Genomic DNA, 18678 nt, shown 5'->3' with positions numbered 1-18678 from the left:
GACCCTAAAAATAACTATGAAATAGACTAAATACTACCTAAAAGTTCACATTCTCTTAATAAGTTCAATCTATATTTATTAGTATAATAATCATGTTTATTTATTTATTAAGGTATTTTGAGACCATTTCATTTTCAGTCATTTAAAATGGTTTTTATTAATTTATAAGACATCTAATTGTGCATTTTTAAAGAAAATATTACAGATATTTAAATAAATGTTTTATATATACCTATTTTAAGGGACACAATGATTGTGAAAACCATAAACCACTTTATGACCCCCCATTTGGTGTCCCATGATCCCTCAGAGGTTTTGGACCCCCATTTTGGGAACCCCTGATTTAAAGAGCAGTAAAGCCCCAAATCAACTTTGTAAATTATCCCGCTTAGTCCTTTCCTCCTGCAGTCTACAGGTGAGAGGCGGGATATGCCATGGATAGGCTGTGTCTGTTGGAGGGCAACATAGAGACACACAACCATGCACACACACACCAATTTAACATATTAAGGACAATTTAAAGAAGCTAATTAACCTAACATTCATATTTTTGGACTGTGGGAGGAGGCCAGTGTACCCAGAGAGAAACCACACATGCACAGGGAGAACATGCAACCTACATGCAGAAAGACCCCGAGACGGGAATCGAATCCAGAACGTTCTTGCTGACAAGCAACACCCTTACCCACTGCCGCACAGCGCGGCCCTATTTTGTTGGTATTTTTCATGAAAAAGTTCTTTTATACATCTGGTTGAGTTAAACATAATAAAAACCCAACAAACAGAGTTTAATATGACCAGCGAGAACATTCTCTCTTTATTGTATCTTTTTGAAAAAAAAAAAAAAGCAAATTTTTTTTCTGTAATTCTCTTTTGTTAACATTTCATTGTTCTGTACAGGATAAGAAAAGTAAGCACTGCTTAAGAACAAAATTTCAACCTAAAAAAAAAAGAAAAACCCAAAAAAAGAGAGCAGGTTTACAATACAAATTAGTAGTAAGACATTGTCTGAAGTGCAATGGCATAGCTCAGATGGGTTAAAAGTGAAACCGAAAAACAAAAATAAAAATACTTCTCTATTTTCCAACAAACAGTAAATTCTTTACAGAGTAGAGACTGTAATATTTGATGTATTTAAACTTGTAAAAACATATTTACAAATAGCAATTATCTTTTATATACTTTTTTCTCATAATCACATATATATGTCAGCACCAGTAAAAAAAAACAACAAACAAAAATAACAAAATTATTTGTTAAAATGTTGTCTACAGACTTGGTCCCGGTATTGTGATATTTGGAGGAAGCTTCCGTTCTCTGTCTGAAAAGGATTTCCAAAACAGACCTCCAAGCTCTCACTTTGAAAAGGACAAGACAGACACGTCGGACGTTCAAACACCTTTCATCCGTCCACATCGGAGTGGAACTCTGGTCCCAGCCTGCCTTGATGCCCTTTGGAGTTCTGGAAGCATGAAAGCCACCCCAGCCCCTCGGAGAGCAAACCCGACAACATTGGAGCTTCGGCGCTGATGCGGGGTCTAAAATATTCAACCGTCTTTTCCTTGATAAAATCTGGCCAAGTGCTACAACCCCACACAGCTGTCCGTGTGACGAAACAAATGAAAACGTAGAGCCTCATTAGCGAACGCTTACAGGACCGAGTTCTATTAAAGGGCTGGATTTTAATACAACCATGAGAACAGAAGGCTTTTTGGTTTTGCAGGTTACATCATTGTCCTAAAAACAGACACTTTAGTCCTTACTGAATAATACAAAACATTTAGAGATGCAACAAGTTGACAAGAACCACAGGAATAAAAAAACCTATCGTATATTCTTATGTTTACGTTTTAGGGCTAAAAATGCGACAGCTTGATGAAATGATGTTACCTACAGAGAAATGGAGCCTTTGATCAAATCTACAGCCAGACACCGCTTGCCTGGAAGGCCAAAATCAGCCTTCCAGCAGTGGTTTATGACCTAAAACAGGGCAGCTTGTATTTTTCACAGTAGTGTTGAAGTACAGCACGGTTTCAGTTAAAGCGTAAAGCAGGACTGATGGAAGGTTTGGGCTGTGATGAAGGGATGGATACACAGAGGCTACGGAACAAACCAACAGAACAACACTGCCTTGCAAAGGTATTCAGACCCCTTCAGCTTTTTCACTTTTTTTTCACATTAAAACCCCCAAACTTGAGTTTTATCTACTTGGACTTACTGTGATGGCCCAGCAAAGCACCTAACAAAGAAACAGGGGGCACAAAAGGTGGCTTTGATCCATCCTACTGGATTGGCCAAGGGATTCACACCTTCATGACCTCCTTCGTCAGCATTTTCTTGTCCCCACTAAGTCTTTGTTAAACCTACAGTATATTAATATCAGTGCTCCTCACTACTAGTTACAACTGAGGAAGCCTCTTGGATGAGAGGGAAATTGTCTTCTAGAAAACTTTACGTCCATCTGCCTAGACTGAACCTGGTCAAACTTACCATGACCTGGATGACAGAGAATCTTCACAGATATATTAAGAGTTAATATGTGTGATTCAATCTCAGTATGAATCAAAATGTTCTGTAAAGACTTCAGAGGTTTATTAGAGGACGTTAGTAAAAAAGAGAGCATTAAAAAGACCAAGATACACAGCAGACAGTTTACAGAAGCACATGGACTATTAACTATGTGCTCTATGAATCTGACCTTAATGGCAGATCTATAATCGTATGGAGTACGGTTAGAATGTCGTCACAAATAAGACACAGCAAACATGTCTTTATAAAGGCTATGCTCAGGAGGAACACAATGGAACGCTATTTTTCCTCCCACCTTCCAAATATGCATGACCTTGTGTCAGACATGGGCAATGTGGAGTCAACAAGTCATCTCCATGTCATGTATTTGTTCTACCCAGCCAATTAACCAGGTGAGTCCAATCTGCACAGGTAAATTCACGGTGAAGATTGGACTCACCTGCTGCAGTGGCTGGGTAGAACAAATACATGACATGGAGATGACTTGTTGACTCCACATTGCCCATGTCTGCCTTGTGTTGATTAGATATATAACAATCCCCCAAAGCAAATCGAGGTTAGCGGCTGTAAAATGACAAAAAGTGAAACAGCTGAAGAAGTTTTGCAAGGCACTGTAGGTGGGCTTCTCTACGAATTCCCCTTAAAACAAGGAAGTCACTTGTGGTGTTTGAGTACATTCAGTGCCCAGCAATCTTTACAGCTTACGTATGAGGTGGGGGCTCGTCTCCCACAGACCTGTTCCTGTCGTTAGCCGTTTGTTTGCTGTGCTGTACCCGTCGGTCCTGTCCCACTCTCTTACTGCTGTGTCCCCTGCCTTTGTCTTTTCTTCACTCTGAAACCATCACACAGCGCAAGAAATGAAACCCCCCTGCCCCGTAAAGGGAAAAATATATGGGTGGGTGACCTAGCAAAAAGCATAATGGGCCAGAAGATTTAAGTTTTTGCACAATAGTGGAACATCATCTGTTGTGTTTTGCACATTTAAACAGATAAAGAAGTGCTGAGAGCAACAGATGAGTCCCCGGAGAGAAAGTCGGGGAAAACAGGCTCAGATGTGAGTATGTATATATATATGGAGGCAATGAGAGCAGAGAGTTGAAAGATCAAAAGCACTGAGCTAGGTGGCGCATAAACACACACAAATTGTCGCCTTGACGATATTTCCTTCCTTCTCATCATTCTACAGTTTGGAACGAGCTTGTGCTCAGAGCTCTGTGATGTAAACGGGAATCGCTTTGAAACACTGGAACATAAGGAAGATTGACTCCAGGGGGAGAAAGAAATAAAAACACACCTTCTAAATATTGTTTTCTCAATAATATGCACAAGACATGTGAGAGCTCCTTCCATTTCACACACATACACACACCCAAACACACAGGAAACATAAGAATACCAGAACTTATTTATAATCTTTCTCATGTTTTACAAAACAAAACATGCCAGTCAATGTGGTGTCATCCTTGATGATGGACTTTCTCAGGTTTTGTCCAATTGATCAGTTCTTTCAAACAACCTTCCCCATTGGCTATTGGTTCTGGAAAAGCTCGTCCATCCACCCATCACCTGAGTCCAGCTCTGCCCCCGATCCATCACCCAGGCCAAAGGCTCCTCCTCCTGAAGGCCCACCCCCGTACCCATAGGATGACATGTCCTGATTGGCTGTCCTTTGGTAGCCCTGTGGCTGACCACCAACTGAAACGCCCCCTGGTCCGTAGGGTCCACCTCCTCCTCCCCCTATGCCTGGGCCTCCTGGACCCGGCCCAAAAGCCCCCATTCCAGACATCCCCTGAGCCATCATTCCTTGGTTCATGCCCTGGTTCATGACCATGGGTCGGGGCTGATTGGTCCTTGGCTGATTCCCTATGTGAGGGCCCATCATTGGGCCACCCATACTTGCAGCTGGGTTGCCCACCCTGGGGTCCATCCCCTGGCCAGCCTGTCCGGCACCTGGAAAATGTTGTTTGGTCATCCGTGGTGGCTGACCTGGCTGCATACCATAACCTTGGGAGGAGCTGAAGCCCACCATATCTCCTCCAGCTCCTCCTGTAGTCCTTCCTACTCCTCCCCCCATGGCCTGCAGGCCTTGTCCTTGCTGCTGCGGCCAGCCGCCAGCCCCCATCCCTGCTCCACCTCCTCCACCTCCCAGCATGCTTTGAAGTCTCTGAGACTGAACCTTGGCAGGGCCTTTGAGTGGCTGCTGGCCAATGGAGTTCATCATCATCCCTTGGCTTGCGTACCCTCCAGCTCCACTAGTCCCGGGGCCCCCAGGAATACCTCCGAGTCCAGGACCTGCCCCTGCCTGCCGGGGAGGTCCTCCAGCAGGGTTGTGCTGTGGTGGAAGACCCATGGAGGCTTGGACGCTTTGGTTCTGGTGCTGCTGCTGGTGGATCATTTGGCTCATTGTAGGATTGAGGCCATACAGGGCACCCTGATTGGACCCCTGGGTGCCATAGGGTAGTCCCATGTCAGTTTGAGGTCCCACAGGTCCTCCTTGACCCTGAACAGTGTTCATTTGGACCATCTGAGGCTGGCCGTGCTGCTGCTGTAGGAGACGAGGGTTCCGCATGTTTTGGAGTGACTGGCTCCTGGATGCCAGGTCTTGAGGAGGACCTAAGAATACAAATTAAGCAAGTGTTACAACATGGAAAAAAATAAAACGTACATATGAAATACCTTAGAATTCACATTAAAGATAATCTCTCCAGGTCTGATCTTAATGCCAGGGTTCAAGTAGCTTTAAAACATAATAAATAATCTGAGGCGGTTTAGAATATTTTCTAAACCTTTTTAAAACCTTCTACAACAGGGACGTTCATGCATGTTGAGATGTTTTCCTGCCTCTAAACAGGTGACCTAAATCAAAGGGTGATATAAAGGCCTCCACAGCCCTTCATGGCTGTTGAGGAGGTATTGTAATGATTGGATCCATGTTTGTTGATGCAGAGACGTATAAAAAATGTACAAGAAAGCTTGTACTTAGGATCAGAATAGTTTCCGTTAGCATGAACATAAAATTTTTTTTTCAAAGTAGTACTGACCAGGCCAATAAACCCCTGTAAAGTGATCAAAGCAGCCATCAACTGTTTCGGGTCAGGTCTACAGTATAAGCCCTACAGGATATCTACACCAGAATCTACCAAAGTCCTTTTCCACATTTCTTTTTATTTAGTTTATCATTAAATTTAATGTCCTCCGTGTACATTTTTTAAGTCTGCTTATGCCTCCTTGAATCCCAGTCTGCCTCAGCAGATGGCCGCTCACACAGAGCCATGCTCTACTGAAGGTTTCTTCCTGTTAAGATTGAGTTTTTCCTCTCCAACTGTCGCTTCATGTATTATTGAGACGAGGGATTGCTGTAGAGTCAACACTAAAAAACAAGTAAATGTCGACTGTTGCCACATGCTCATCCACAATGAGCGTATTGATTCCATCAGCTGGTTTCCTCGAAAGCCTTTGTAAAGTGCCTAAACATGACGTGCTGTGAATCGGCGCTATATAAATAAACTGAATTGAACACGACTTAGCTTTCTCTACCCGTACTGCATATAGGGGCGAAAAACCCTTTAAAGGAGAATAAGCTAGTTCTGGAGTCCCTAATCTCCAGATATTACACGCCTTCCGCCCACCTTGGAAGTTGGTGAAATTTTGCCAGAAAATTTAGCATATAAACCTTCTAAAAATGTTTTTTTTTTTTTTGCTTTTTAACTGTATTGGTATAAAGCCTGAACAAGATAACCAAAAGGAAGACTGGGAACTGTCCTCCATTACTTTTTTCCCATTCCATCCAGACAGATCTTTGCTGAAGTCTTTTGTTAACACAAAAGTGGATCATCCAAGTCAGCAGACTGCCTGCTGATGACCAATGTTAAGCTGGATGATTCAAATTAAGAAGACGAGATAAAGACATTGTTATATAAACGAAGTCTTTGCTTGAACACAGACCCTAACTAAGGGCGGTCCAATATGTTGTAAAGTTATTGTTATAGCCAAGCATAGATTGCAGAAAGTGTTAGCTAATTATTTGAGCACATGTCCTTAGGGTCCATTCACCTGCAAATTATATTTAGTGACACTTGTTTAATGAAGCATAAAAAGGCAATGTCTATGAGCTAAAAAATGTGGTCAAGTCATTAACTTCATTTCAGCATTAAAAAAAACAGATGTTGGCCTGAATCCCCTTTATCAAAACCAAAGGTCGAGATTAAAACACTTTAAAAAGCCTTTTCAAGTAGCTGAACTAAAGTCCAGCATTTACTATACACTCAATATTATCACATTTTGAACATTTTGTACTTTGGTTTGACAATCAATCTGCAACAGTTTCATCTTGAAATCCTCTTCCTCTCTACCTTATCTCCTAGACTTGCAGAAACACTAATGGCTATAAATGGCTTGAGACTTGACTCCGTCCATCTCTCCATCTCTCCATCTTCCCAGACTCTCACCCATTCCTCGTTCCCAACCTCCCCCTCCCCCTACTAGTACCATCTACCTCTCGCCGCCAGTCCCCCTCTTTCTTCCCTTCTAGTCAGTCTTCCCTCATCTCATCCATCTCATTGACCCCACTGGAACTTTGGGGGATCCAGGACAGACAAGTTGCCTTGGTAACAGGCAGATCAGGTAGTGTTTTTTTCCCACAGAGAGGATGAGGCAAAAGAGAGGAGAAAGAGCAACTCTGAGAGATGACTGATACATATCTGACTGAGGCAGATAAAAGGGACAGGAATGGGCTAAATGGGAATGTTTGAACTGAGGGAGCTTTTGAAACAGCTTTATTCAGTTTATAATACTCAAAAAATAGCACGGTGGGCATATGAATTCTGACCTGTTGAGCTGTTACCTCTTTTAGAATCACCATTTACTGTAATTACAACTGCAAACAGTTTCTCCTTCAGCGTTGCACATCTACATATTGAGATCTTTGCCAATTTTACTTTATAAAATACCCAAACTCAGTCAGACTGGATGATGAACACCTGGGAAAAAGTCTGTTAAACTCTTTCATCCAGATCTTTAATAGCCTACAGCAGGTTTTCTCTGATGGGGATTGTCTTTACTTCCATCTCCATCTACTGAAAAAAAAAAAAGCATCCCCACAGAATGGTGCTGCCATCACCATACCTCATTATAGGCAAAGAGTATTCAAGGTGTAGTTTGGTAGATAGTTTCCTGTCTCATTATCACTGTGCATGTTGTCCATGAACCTTCACTATCTCCTGTATGGTCTGTGCCAAACTGCGAATGGGACTTTCTATGCAGTGGAAATTTCTCATTGGATACTAGGGAGGCTAAACCTCCCCTGTAAATTTCTTAAAATTAATGGTAAAAATGCATTGTCAAACTTTATAAATGTAGTCATTAAACTGCATTAAATATGCGCTAAAATGCACCTGATTTATTGATTAAGTTAGGTATTATTCAGCTGTTTATACCACTCTCAGGCGCAATCTCCTCTCTGCTCTGAAGCAGCCGGATTGTGCTTGTCAGCCTCTATTAGAAATCCCTGTTGAGTTTGGATCCTCAGTATATTGAGATAAGCAGCGAGAAAGTAGAGCCCTGATTGGATAAAGCACCAAAAGATGTCCCTTCCTGTGAGGCTAAACCTCTTAGGGGGTCTATGGAGCAGGGAAAAGGGATCATTCAGTCAAAACAGTCATCATCTGCTGAACTCTTGTCGTGGTTTCTGGAGTTAATTATATCAGAGAGCTTCAAAACAACTATTTTCACCCGTTGTAATAATGTGTTTGATGTGCTCCAACATTTGTTACTGCAATACATAACGCTTGGATTTAATTAACACCATTAAGCTTCCTCTGTTTAAGGGCGCATCAGCCGTCACTGTCTCTACAGCTTCGTTCAGTCCCTCTTTTAGAACAACTAGATGAGAATAAAGTGTACAGTAACTTATGAAGGTAGCTGTATGCAAAGGTTTACGTGTATCTTTTCCCCTCCATGACACAATAATGCACAACTTTTCTGCAACCCTGCGAAATGTGAACTAATTCAAAGACCATGATTATCTTTGGAAGGTACAGTACTTGTCTTTGCATCCTGCCTTGTGTTTCAGACAGGTTGCCTGCCTGCTACCTTTTAATGGATCCCTGCAGATAAAATGAATGGAGGTATTTTGTGATTCTCACCTTGGTACTGACTGACTTGGGGATATGGATTCCTCTGGCCCTGGCCCATCTGTCTAGGGAGATGCTGCTGCTGCTGGAGCTAAGACACACAAACACACAAAATATTATGAGTGCGCATCTATCGTTTGTGAAGAAATCCAAGTCTTTAAAGTTTGGGAGGCCTTGTTGGCATCCCCCTGATGTTTAGGTTCCTCTGTCAAATTCACGTCGGGGTTCTGATTGAGTCATCTAATGAGTTTAAAACCTGCTCTGATGAGACCTGTTTGGATGGTCTTAGAGTGTTTACATGCAGGAACAGAGGCAGAGTGCAAAAATAACAAAAATGTATTCAAGATTTTCACTCAATACATTGCCCTTTAAATGTCTGAATTGCAAAAAGTAAAAACGGTTCCAAATGACATCATAAACATTTGAATTGAGCAATATGACCTAAACAGTTGTAACTAGAGATGAGCCAGTCCCTCAGCTATGCTGATCCTGGTGTTCAGGACAGGATAACTGAAACAGATGTGGTTGCAGTGTAGGTTAGGGAGATGCTTGCAACAGATAATGCAGTTAAGGTAAACGGAGGGCAGATGCTTAAAAGAGATTATGTTTGTTGGTTCTTTGGTAAAGCAAAGAGAAACTTCAAGCTTTGTAAGGGTCTGACTCATCTCTGAGGTAAAACAGATGTTTGATACAGTATACACAGATGTGAGTACAGTAAGAACCCTACAGATGTTGAATAGTGTATAAACAGAAGGTGTTACTGTTTCAGACAGATGTTCCACCTGTTGGAGACAGGTGGTGGTACTGCTAGATGTACACCGATGGTGGTGAAGTTGTCACTAAAGAAAAAAGGCTGAATCAGAAAAATAATTGACCATTCATTCATTTTCCTATTTTACTCCATTACAGAACAAATTTCCATCCATTTTATGGGATTTTAGGATGTATACCAACACAAAGCTCAAAACATTTGAGAGAAATGGTTGTCTAGCTTCTAGCTTCTTTGAGGACTTTAAAACACAGAATAGAGTAAAAGTGGCAGGTTTTAAAACAATATCTAAACTTCCCCCAGTGCAATGTTCAATCCCTCTTGTGAAAAATGGATAATGTCAGAATATGGATGTCCACAGAGCAATGGTAAATCTAGACGATATGCAGAGATACATGGTTTAGTTGGGAGACCCTTAATCTGGTATAAACCAGGTTGATACTGTGTAAAATTCAGATTGAACTACACATATCAATCTGGGAAGCTTCATGTAGAAAGTGTTCTCAAACGGTAGTTACATATTTATACCTGCCTCACATGTTGAGTTGTCAGCCAATCACAGCAGCAGTAGCAGCTTGATTTGTTTCACAACTAGCTAAGTTAACTGATAAATCAAACTATTATCAAATAGGGTCAGGTGAAGGTGCAAACATCTTTCCATCCACAGAGCCTTTTGCTCGTTGTTCAAAAAGAAATGGAGGGTATGCCAGCTAAAACCTGTGCAGCCATGTTTGCTTTCCTTCAGCCTCTGCTTGACGTGTTGATGTCATACATGCCACTGCGTTCCATTGGTCAGAAACAGTTCTGTATCAAGCTGACTGCATCTGCTGGCTCCTGGAGAGATGTATTTTTTGGAGGTTGTGAATTCACAAATCTTGTGTCTTGCAAGGTAAAAAGATTCTGTGGAAAGCACCAATATTTTTTATATACTCCACAAATCTGTCCTCTGTGGATAAAAGAAAAGAAATAAGGCAATAAGAGGTCACCTTTAAGTTTACCTCAACCAATCTAGACTACATGAAGACCTGTCAATAAGTGCTCGCCATCCATCCCGATTGAGCTTGAGCTGTTTTGCAAAAAGGAAGGTGGGAACATTTCATTCTCCAGGAGTGGAAAGCTGACCGAGACAAACCCCAACAGACTTTTAAAATATATAAAATCCTACATTATTTTCCTTTCAGTATACATTAGGTATCATAAGTGCTATTTTTAATGAGTGTATAATATCCAGTCAGACCCCAGCAGCATGAGCCTTCACTTCTGACTGCTGTGTTTGTGTGTGTGTGTTTTTGCAGATCCAATTAAAAGCAACATGGTGGGTGGCAACTTCATAGTTCTGAACTCTTTAACACTTGATTCCCCTCACAGAGGGAGAAATAAAAAGGAAACCCCACATTATCACAGCAGGAGGCATGTGGGCCAAAAAAACCACACATTATAGAGATGAAAAGGAAACGGCGAGGAGAGGGCTGGGTGTGTGTAATTATACATGCAACCTGACTTCAGTAAGGAACGGCAGAGAGTTTAGCTGCTGCCGATGGAGGTGGACATCTGGAAGTGAGATAGAAGCAATGACGGCGCAGAAGAGCAGCTCTATAGCACGGTCCTTCCATCACCTGTTCGGCCAGAATCCGCTGTTCCCGGAGGATCTTCTGCTGCTCCATCATGTGGATCTGCGCCCTCTTCTCATGCTCCATTGCCATCATCTGCTTCCTCATGGTCGCCTGCTGGTGGTTGCTCGCGTAGCCCGGAGGTGGACCTGACCCCTGGCTGGGGCCAACACCAGAGGCGACGCCTCCAGGAGGGTGAGGAGGGGGGATTGCGCCAGGTGGTCGAGACATTCCCACCACACCTTGCTCCTGAAACAAAAACAGAAAGCAGCAGGTCAGAGAGAGACAACAGGACGCCGATTAGCACTATAGTTTACAGATGTTACAGTAGCTCTGAGTCTTATTATCAACTATTGATCACCAGGATTTTTTGTGTTTGATAATAATAAAGGATAGAAGTTTTTCTAACACTCCTTACTCATTCTGAGTTTTCATTCTATACAGTCTAAAATGATCAAATGTTAAAATCTCTCTAAAAATCCCTTGTACTAAACCTTCAGTAATTATCTTTTTAATTAAATCTCAATGTAAGTGACATAAAATATGACAATATTGTACATTTTACTGCCACGAAAGGTCAAGCAAGGCTCAATCACTGACAATGTGCCTTGAACACAGATTTATTTAGTTATGCATAACATAGTACCACAGACGCTTTAATAGGGTTTAAAAACCATGAAAGAAGACAAGCTTTCAGTGGAGCTTTCAATCTCAATGTGGTAGGGGTATTGCACCACTACAAATTTATTCAATAACTTTGGGGCAGCTGCTGCAAAAGCCTGATTGCCTTCATAATTAGGATGGATTCTTGGATCATCCTGACTGGTTGATCAGTCTTCTCTGATCTTCATTTATTCTAAAGATCAGTCAAAACAAACTGAAAACAGAGGTGAAGCTGGTTTAATCTAAACATCTAAGGAAAGAAGGTGTGTAGTTCAGTTTGAATTCTACACAGCGTCCATCTGGAAAGGCTCCTGTGGAAAGTGTTTGCAAAAGGGGGGGACATTCAGTACAACTCTCTGGGCTGATTGGATAAATAACCAAATGCCTCCAATTTTAAGGTTTTAGCCAATTGCAGCAGCAGTAGCAGCAGCTGTAAAGTGTCACATTCTTGACTTGTTTCAGTACTAGCGGAGTTAAATGATAAATCAAATCCAGTCAGAAGCAACGTGCAAACCTTTTTCCCATCTACTAAGGCACCAAACACCTTTCTGCTATTCCAGCTAACAAGTACGTCCATCAGGACAGCCATGTTTGTTTTGCTTCAGCCTGCTTCTGGTGGACGTCATGCATGTCACTGCATTTCATTGGTTTGAAACTTTTCTGCATTGAGGCTAATGCATCTATTGGCTTCTGGCAATATGTACTTTTCAGGAGTTTAAATGCAAGGTAATAAAAGCATAAATAACATTTTCAGATCTTTAACAATTCAAATAATTGAAAACAAACAAAAAAATATATATAATTTCTGGAAAGACTCCAAAAGCTCAGTTTCATCTATCACATTTCATAAGCCTTAACTTGTAATTGGATAATATGTAGAAAACAGTGTTAAATATTTTTAAAAGAAGAGTTAACTGAAATGCAATTGGTTCAGCCGCTTGGGGAATAGGTGCAGAACAAGAGAACAACTTTGCAAATAGGCAGAGATCTATTCCTCTACAGCGCTGCATTTTCCTCCATGCTGAGCCAGAGAAATGGGACATCCTATTTATTCTAAACAAGTACAATTTCTTGAATAATATTGTTGGGTTTTTTGTACTTAAAGACAAAACAAAATCAGCACTATTAGCATCTCATCGCTTCATGATGCAATGTCCCTCACAGACTGCTCTTTATTGTGACATAACGGGAATCAGGCGGATGGGAGAAAAATATTCGGTGCAGCTTAACTCATCTGTGTATGGCTGTTTTCAGCTCACAAAGAGACCGACAGACGTAAAGACAGACATGGGCCACTCTGAGTCTTCCCAGTGGGGCGCTGGTTTGTCCTCTCTGCATACATTATCTCCTCATTATCATATAAAGAGCACTTCCCTCTCCACTCGGCCGTATGCTAATCTCTAATAGGATGAAATGGCCTTCTCTGGCCAATGGGAGCGCAGCGTTTATGGGTCTATTAAAGGTTAGACAGCTGAGCAAGAGTGGACATCGTTTAAGCATGCCAGCAATTGAAAATGGGAAGATGGAAACATGAGGGAATATTCAAGGGCCAATGAGAAAATGTTTGCAGACATAAAAGTGCAACATTGCAGGGCATCGGACTGTGTACAGCAAATCACATTTACCTGCAGACAAGCAAGAGACAGCAAAAATGGGATTACGGAGCCAAATCAAAATCTCAGTTAAATTCTCTAAAATATAACCAGACCCGGGGTATTCTGAAAGAGCCAAAGCCCCATAATCTGCGTTGAGACTGTTCTTCTTAGAAAGGAGGAAGGTGCAGGTAAAGCCCGTATTTTAGAGCGCAAAAACACCCGGTGGAGCAAACAGGGTCGGCTGCTCAAAACCAGCTTAACAGACAAGCAGACCAGACTGATCGATGATCACAGATACGTGTTTCATCTCTGCTTGTTTGTGCCTTGATGGAAGCAGAGCAGTCAGATGATTGCCTGCAGAGGATGCAGTGTTAGGAATCTACCAACAGGTGGCAGTAGTGATCTTTAATCTCATGGATATGTGTGTGTGTATGTCAGTTTATGTGTGGGAGAGAGAGTCTCAGTGGCCTCCTCTCAGCAGATGGCTCAATCATGACGGTTCTGATCTACGATCTGTCCCTCTCTCCCCATCTCATCCTCCCTCTTTTCTTCCCTTTTCTCTAAACATCTCCTCCAAACTCTTTTCTCTTCTCTCTCTTCAGATTTCCACCTCTGAGCAGAGGGAGCCCCCGCATCATGTCCACACAAATAAGGATTAAACAGAAAAGATGGACATAAAGAATAAAAGATTTTAGAGGAAGTAATGCATCTCCCTGATTGGACAGGAAAAGAGAAAATGAATCTCCATGGGGAAGGAGGCAGGAGACTGAGTGCTGATTTGGTTTAGAGAGAAAAATCAAGAGTGAGCTTGGAGGTGATGAGCCATGGAAGGGAGGAGAGAAGAGCAGGTACCCTGGCAACAGTAGCTGCGGCGAGGAGCAGATGGCGCTTGGAGGACCGGTTATGGCCGCCGTGCCTGGTCACCCTTCGTAGCGCTGGGCAGACCCAACAAATTTCTCACAGCATGCATACAAACACAGAGCTATACTCCGATCAGAGTCCTCCATTATCTCTCCAAAATTAGCTTCACAGACATTCGCTTATGATATCTCTCTCAGTATCTTTATTTACCACAAACACAGATTAGCTGGTGCTGAAGCTAACGGATAATCCCAAAAGGTTCACGACCAAAAAGCAACTCCAGTCCCCAAAACATCAAAACTCTTCATGCAAACACTTTTTAATTGTCTCGATGACATCAACACCGATGATGATTTCACCTAGGAATTGGAGGTTGGATAATCTGAAACCAACAAACTTCCTGGGTGACACACCTACAGAGAACATCACCTACAAAACCCTTAGTAGCAGCAACGCTCTTCAGTGTGAAGGATGTTACTGAAGGAAGAAGACTCTAATTTACATATCTTCAGTATAAGTGTGGATGAAAAGGCTCAGATATATTAGAAGGTGAAATTTCTACGACATATTGAGACATGTCTTTTGTTCATTTAGGGTGAAAAAGAGTGAGAAAGAGCCACACTTCAAGAGGAGTCCCGTTACAGAACACGTTGGACTGCCAAACGGGCTAAGCCTGCTAATTATCAATATGCGATGAAAACAAAACATTTCCGCAGCAATTTTACAAAACATTCTCTCCACTCCTTGAAAACCCTTCTTAGCTGGAGCCTGCAGTCATTTTAGACTATAAGTTCTAACTTTCACCTGGTTCCTGTGGTTCTTGGATCATTTCATAGAGGCCATACTGCAAATATAGCAGGGTTTTAAAAGACAAAACCTTCTTAAAAGAGGTAGTTTGTTTTAATGTTATAACTACTTAAGAAGAAATCCGAAATTGGCGAAAATAAGGCATCAGCAGGTCAAAGATGAAACAAAAACTGGACGACGTCCAAAAGTTACTGATTTGTGGGCCTCTATCTTTTTATTGATTTTTTCGATGTTCCAGTTCCTTCGGTGTGTCTTTTCCTCCTAGGAAATGATTTGTGCGGAGCTGCCAGCTTTGACAAAGACGGACGACTTGGGGAAGAAATGCACATAATACAAAAATGTTAACAGTAATGATGATATGTAAATAAAATAATTTCAGGCAGTACAAGTTAAGTTAGGCCTCGCCCAAGATAGCAGCTAGCTTCAATCTTGGAACCCAAAAATCTGAGAAAGACTTAGTAATCTCAACTACAACTAACCTTTAAACAAAACTGTATATCAGAAACCATAAACAATCCCTTTAATAATGTAATAAACAGGTTTTTTTTAACCTGCTCCATCTTTCTCCATCTACCAGCTTCAATCAGACCCCAAACGCTCACAACCAACTACAACAGGAGCTGCATCTCTTAGCTGCTGCTCAGTATAAAAAGAAAGGGTGAAATGAAATAGATGCTGAATTATTACCGGTCACTCCGGAGGATGTTTGTGTGCGTGTGTGTGTTGCAGCCTGTCAGCTTTATTGGGTTAGGAAGCATGGAGAGCTCAGGTGATTGCATTACACTCCAAGTAATCGGAAATGTGTGTGTATGAGCCAGTGTGTGTTAGAGAGACATTCAATGTCTCAGTAGCAGAAACATGTCTGTCTTTACCGAAAGTGTGTGTGTGTTTCTAAAGGTGTATCTGCATCAACTCTCCAGCTGAGACGAGTCCCACAGGAGCGAGATTAAAGGTTGCACTTGCTAGTATGAAATAACGCGTATTGGCACCTAAATTGAGGCCCCCACAGAGGAACGGCAAAGACAAACACAGACAGAAACAGCACTGCATGAAGCCTTACAAGCCTGCGCGTTGAAAAAACACACATACACTCGCCGCCTGCAGGAGCAGCGGCGGCTGGCAGCAGAACATTGGGTGTCTGTGTGCTCTCCACAGTCGCTCACATCTGTCACCCACTTGTGTGATCGGAGAGAAGAAAAGAGGGGGGGTGTAAAGTGGAGAGAGGAGACGCAGGCTTGGATTGGTGAGGAGACTGTTACACAAAACACAGCTGCAAGCGTCCATAGACGGTCAACCCAAAGCACATCTGGACGGATGATGTCTCACGTCTGCCTCCCAAACTGCAGCCAGGCTGCAGCAGCAGCAATGCAGCTGGGAATGGTTTGTGCTGCGGCTGCATGGAGCATGTCCCCGTCTGGTCTCTGGTTGATGTGGGCTGAAGGTCACACATCTCTTTCACTGCCAGCTCTCATCAATGCCTCAGTGTCCTTCAGACTCACACTTTACACCCTGACCCTTCTGGTTATACGGTGAAGGTGCAGAATTACTGTCATCCAGTTTACCGACTAGACTGACTTCTCTTTACGACATGTGTGACTAATATAAGGAAAAAACCCTTTCTTTTAAAAACTCTTATAAAACCTACAGAAGGGATCAAAATGACAGACATTTTTTTTATCTTTATCTAATCCAGAAAAAAAGTAGTGAAAAAAAGGATCCCATACAGAAAGATCCCATAAACTTGTAAAAAAAATAAAAACAAAACTCATACTTCATAAGATAAAAAGATACTAGAATCAGGAGTTTGTTTGCGATTAAAACCGGATTGTTAATCATTTACATCAACTCTACAGTGTGACTCTGCAGAGTGGCTTTAATCGCATGCAGCTAATTTTGGTATAAAGTATTTATATTTAGTGATGTTAAACTCAGTCTGTCAATCTCTTGTTGACTGGCAGGTCAAATACTAAATAGAACTTTTCTTCTTCTTAAATCTTGCTAGCATTTTTAGCTGGAAAACATAAATTAACTGATGCCTGTATAAACTCCGTCATCCAGGTCATGGCAATCACGAAAAAGGCTTGAATTGGATGCAACCGGACTTTCACTCAGTTATTTGGAGACATTCTGATGCCTATCAAGGAGCTCTGGTGAGGGCCAACAGTGTTTACAAAGACTCCTGGATAGGTATGGAAATGTCTTCAATAAACAAATCAACACATTTTCGGTTGCCTCCAATTTATACCTGATTTGTGATAAATTACCTTCACTTCTTTAGAAGAAAAAAAACAGTGGAAAAAAAAATAAATAAGTTAAGGGAAATATGCTTCCAAAGCATTCAGGTCTTTTTAATAAAACTGTAGCCTAAAGGCATTTTTCAAGCCTCTGCAGCCTTTAATACTAATATTAATTTCTATTGAATCCCCTTTATTTGATAAAGCAATTGAACATTTCTCCTCTCACTTATAGAGACTTATAGGACATCTTTCCTTTCAACCGCTAAGCCTGTATGCCTTTTTAGTTTTACCTCAACCATTTAAGATATCCATCTTTTAGAATAATAATGAACAAGACAAAATAAAAGGATTAAAACCTTTAAAAAAGTAAATCTGTTTTTATCCAGATTTAATCTGAAATGAAAAATTTGCATCAACATTTTAGTCAATAAAATCCTTTTCATCACTGACCAGGTCCTTGTGTGTTACTAGCATGCAGAGCTCAACTGACTCCATGTCTGCAGCGTACCAGCCATAAAAAGGAGCAGGTAAAAACTGGAGCATTCAACCTTACTGGAATGACTGAAAGTCAGTCTGGCTAACAAGACTAGGGCTGTAGGTTTAGATGAAAGGCATATATATATATATATATATATATATATATATATATATATATATATATATATATATATATATATATATATATATATATATGTGTGTTCTTTAAAGAAACTGGAGAAAGCATGAGAGTTGTGGGAGCAAAGAAAGTCATTTTTAAGTGTTTGTTGTGGAAACAGGGATAAAACCAAGAAAGTTATGAGATGAAATATAGAGAGTTAATATCCCATGGGATACTGCTTGCTTTCTACCAGGACTATTTGGGAATAATACAAAAAAAATGCTTATTGATGAAATGGCTAAAAGAGAACCAACCAGAGCCCCCACCTGCCCGGTTCTACCAATGCAGCCCCACCAACATGCTTTAACTAGCTGTTATGATTTAACTTCAGATTCACTAATGCCTCAAACGGTTAATAAGTCTTATTGCTTTTTATTTACAACATCGAGGCCTTGATTTCTAAAGGCCCTCCTTCGCTTGCCTCCGTGGTCGTAATAAGCTGGTGAGGGATGTAGGGTATTGGAGCTCATAGTTAAAACATCAGTAGTACGCATGTTATGCACCACCTGCTGACTGATTTACAAAGTCACGTATGAAAACACACAAACACACTAACCCTGAGCAGATGGCGGAGGCAGACCTTACCGTACTCAACTATCCCCACAGCGCCACTGATAAAGAAGACATCACTCTGACACACACACACACACACACACACACACACACTTTATATCATCTACCTTCATGTTTTGAAACAACCTGCAATATTAGCCCCAAAACAGGAAGATATCCTAAAGGTAACTTATTTTAAACAAGCAGAAACTCCCGTTGACCAATAAAATCAAACCCATCCTCACCTCACATTGATGATCAAAAGG

General features: G+C 41.4%; 1 protein-coding gene across 1 annotated transcript in view; it reads right to left on the bottom strand.

Moving 5' to 3' along the window:
• Window positions 1-3045: 3045 nt before the first annotated feature.
• maml3 (mastermind like transcriptional coactivator 3) overlaps window positions 3046-18678 on the bottom strand; it is a 135602-nt gene continuing 119969 nt past the window's right edge. The window contains exons 4-6 of the mRNA XM_015388204.1: window positions 11046-11288; window positions 8673-8751; window positions 3046-5142 (exon numbers count right to left, since the gene is read on the bottom strand). Coding sequence (XP_015243690.1) covers window positions 4058-5142; window positions 8673-8751; window positions 11046-11288 — 1407 coding nt within the window. The 3' untranslated portion in view covers window positions 3046-4057. The remainder of the gene's footprint in view (window positions 5143-8672; window positions 8752-11045; window positions 11289-18678) is intronic.

This window comes from Cyprinodon variegatus, unplaced genomic scaffold (assembly GCF_000732505.1).
Source record: "Cyprinodon variegatus isolate N-32 unplaced genomic scaffold, C_variegatus-1.0 Scaffold416, whole genome shotgun sequence".
Lineage (NCBI taxonomy): Eukaryota > Metazoa > Chordata > Actinopteri > Cyprinodontiformes > Cyprinodontidae > Cyprinodon > Cyprinodon variegatus.
This window is presented reverse-complemented; position numbering and strand designations above follow the sequence as displayed.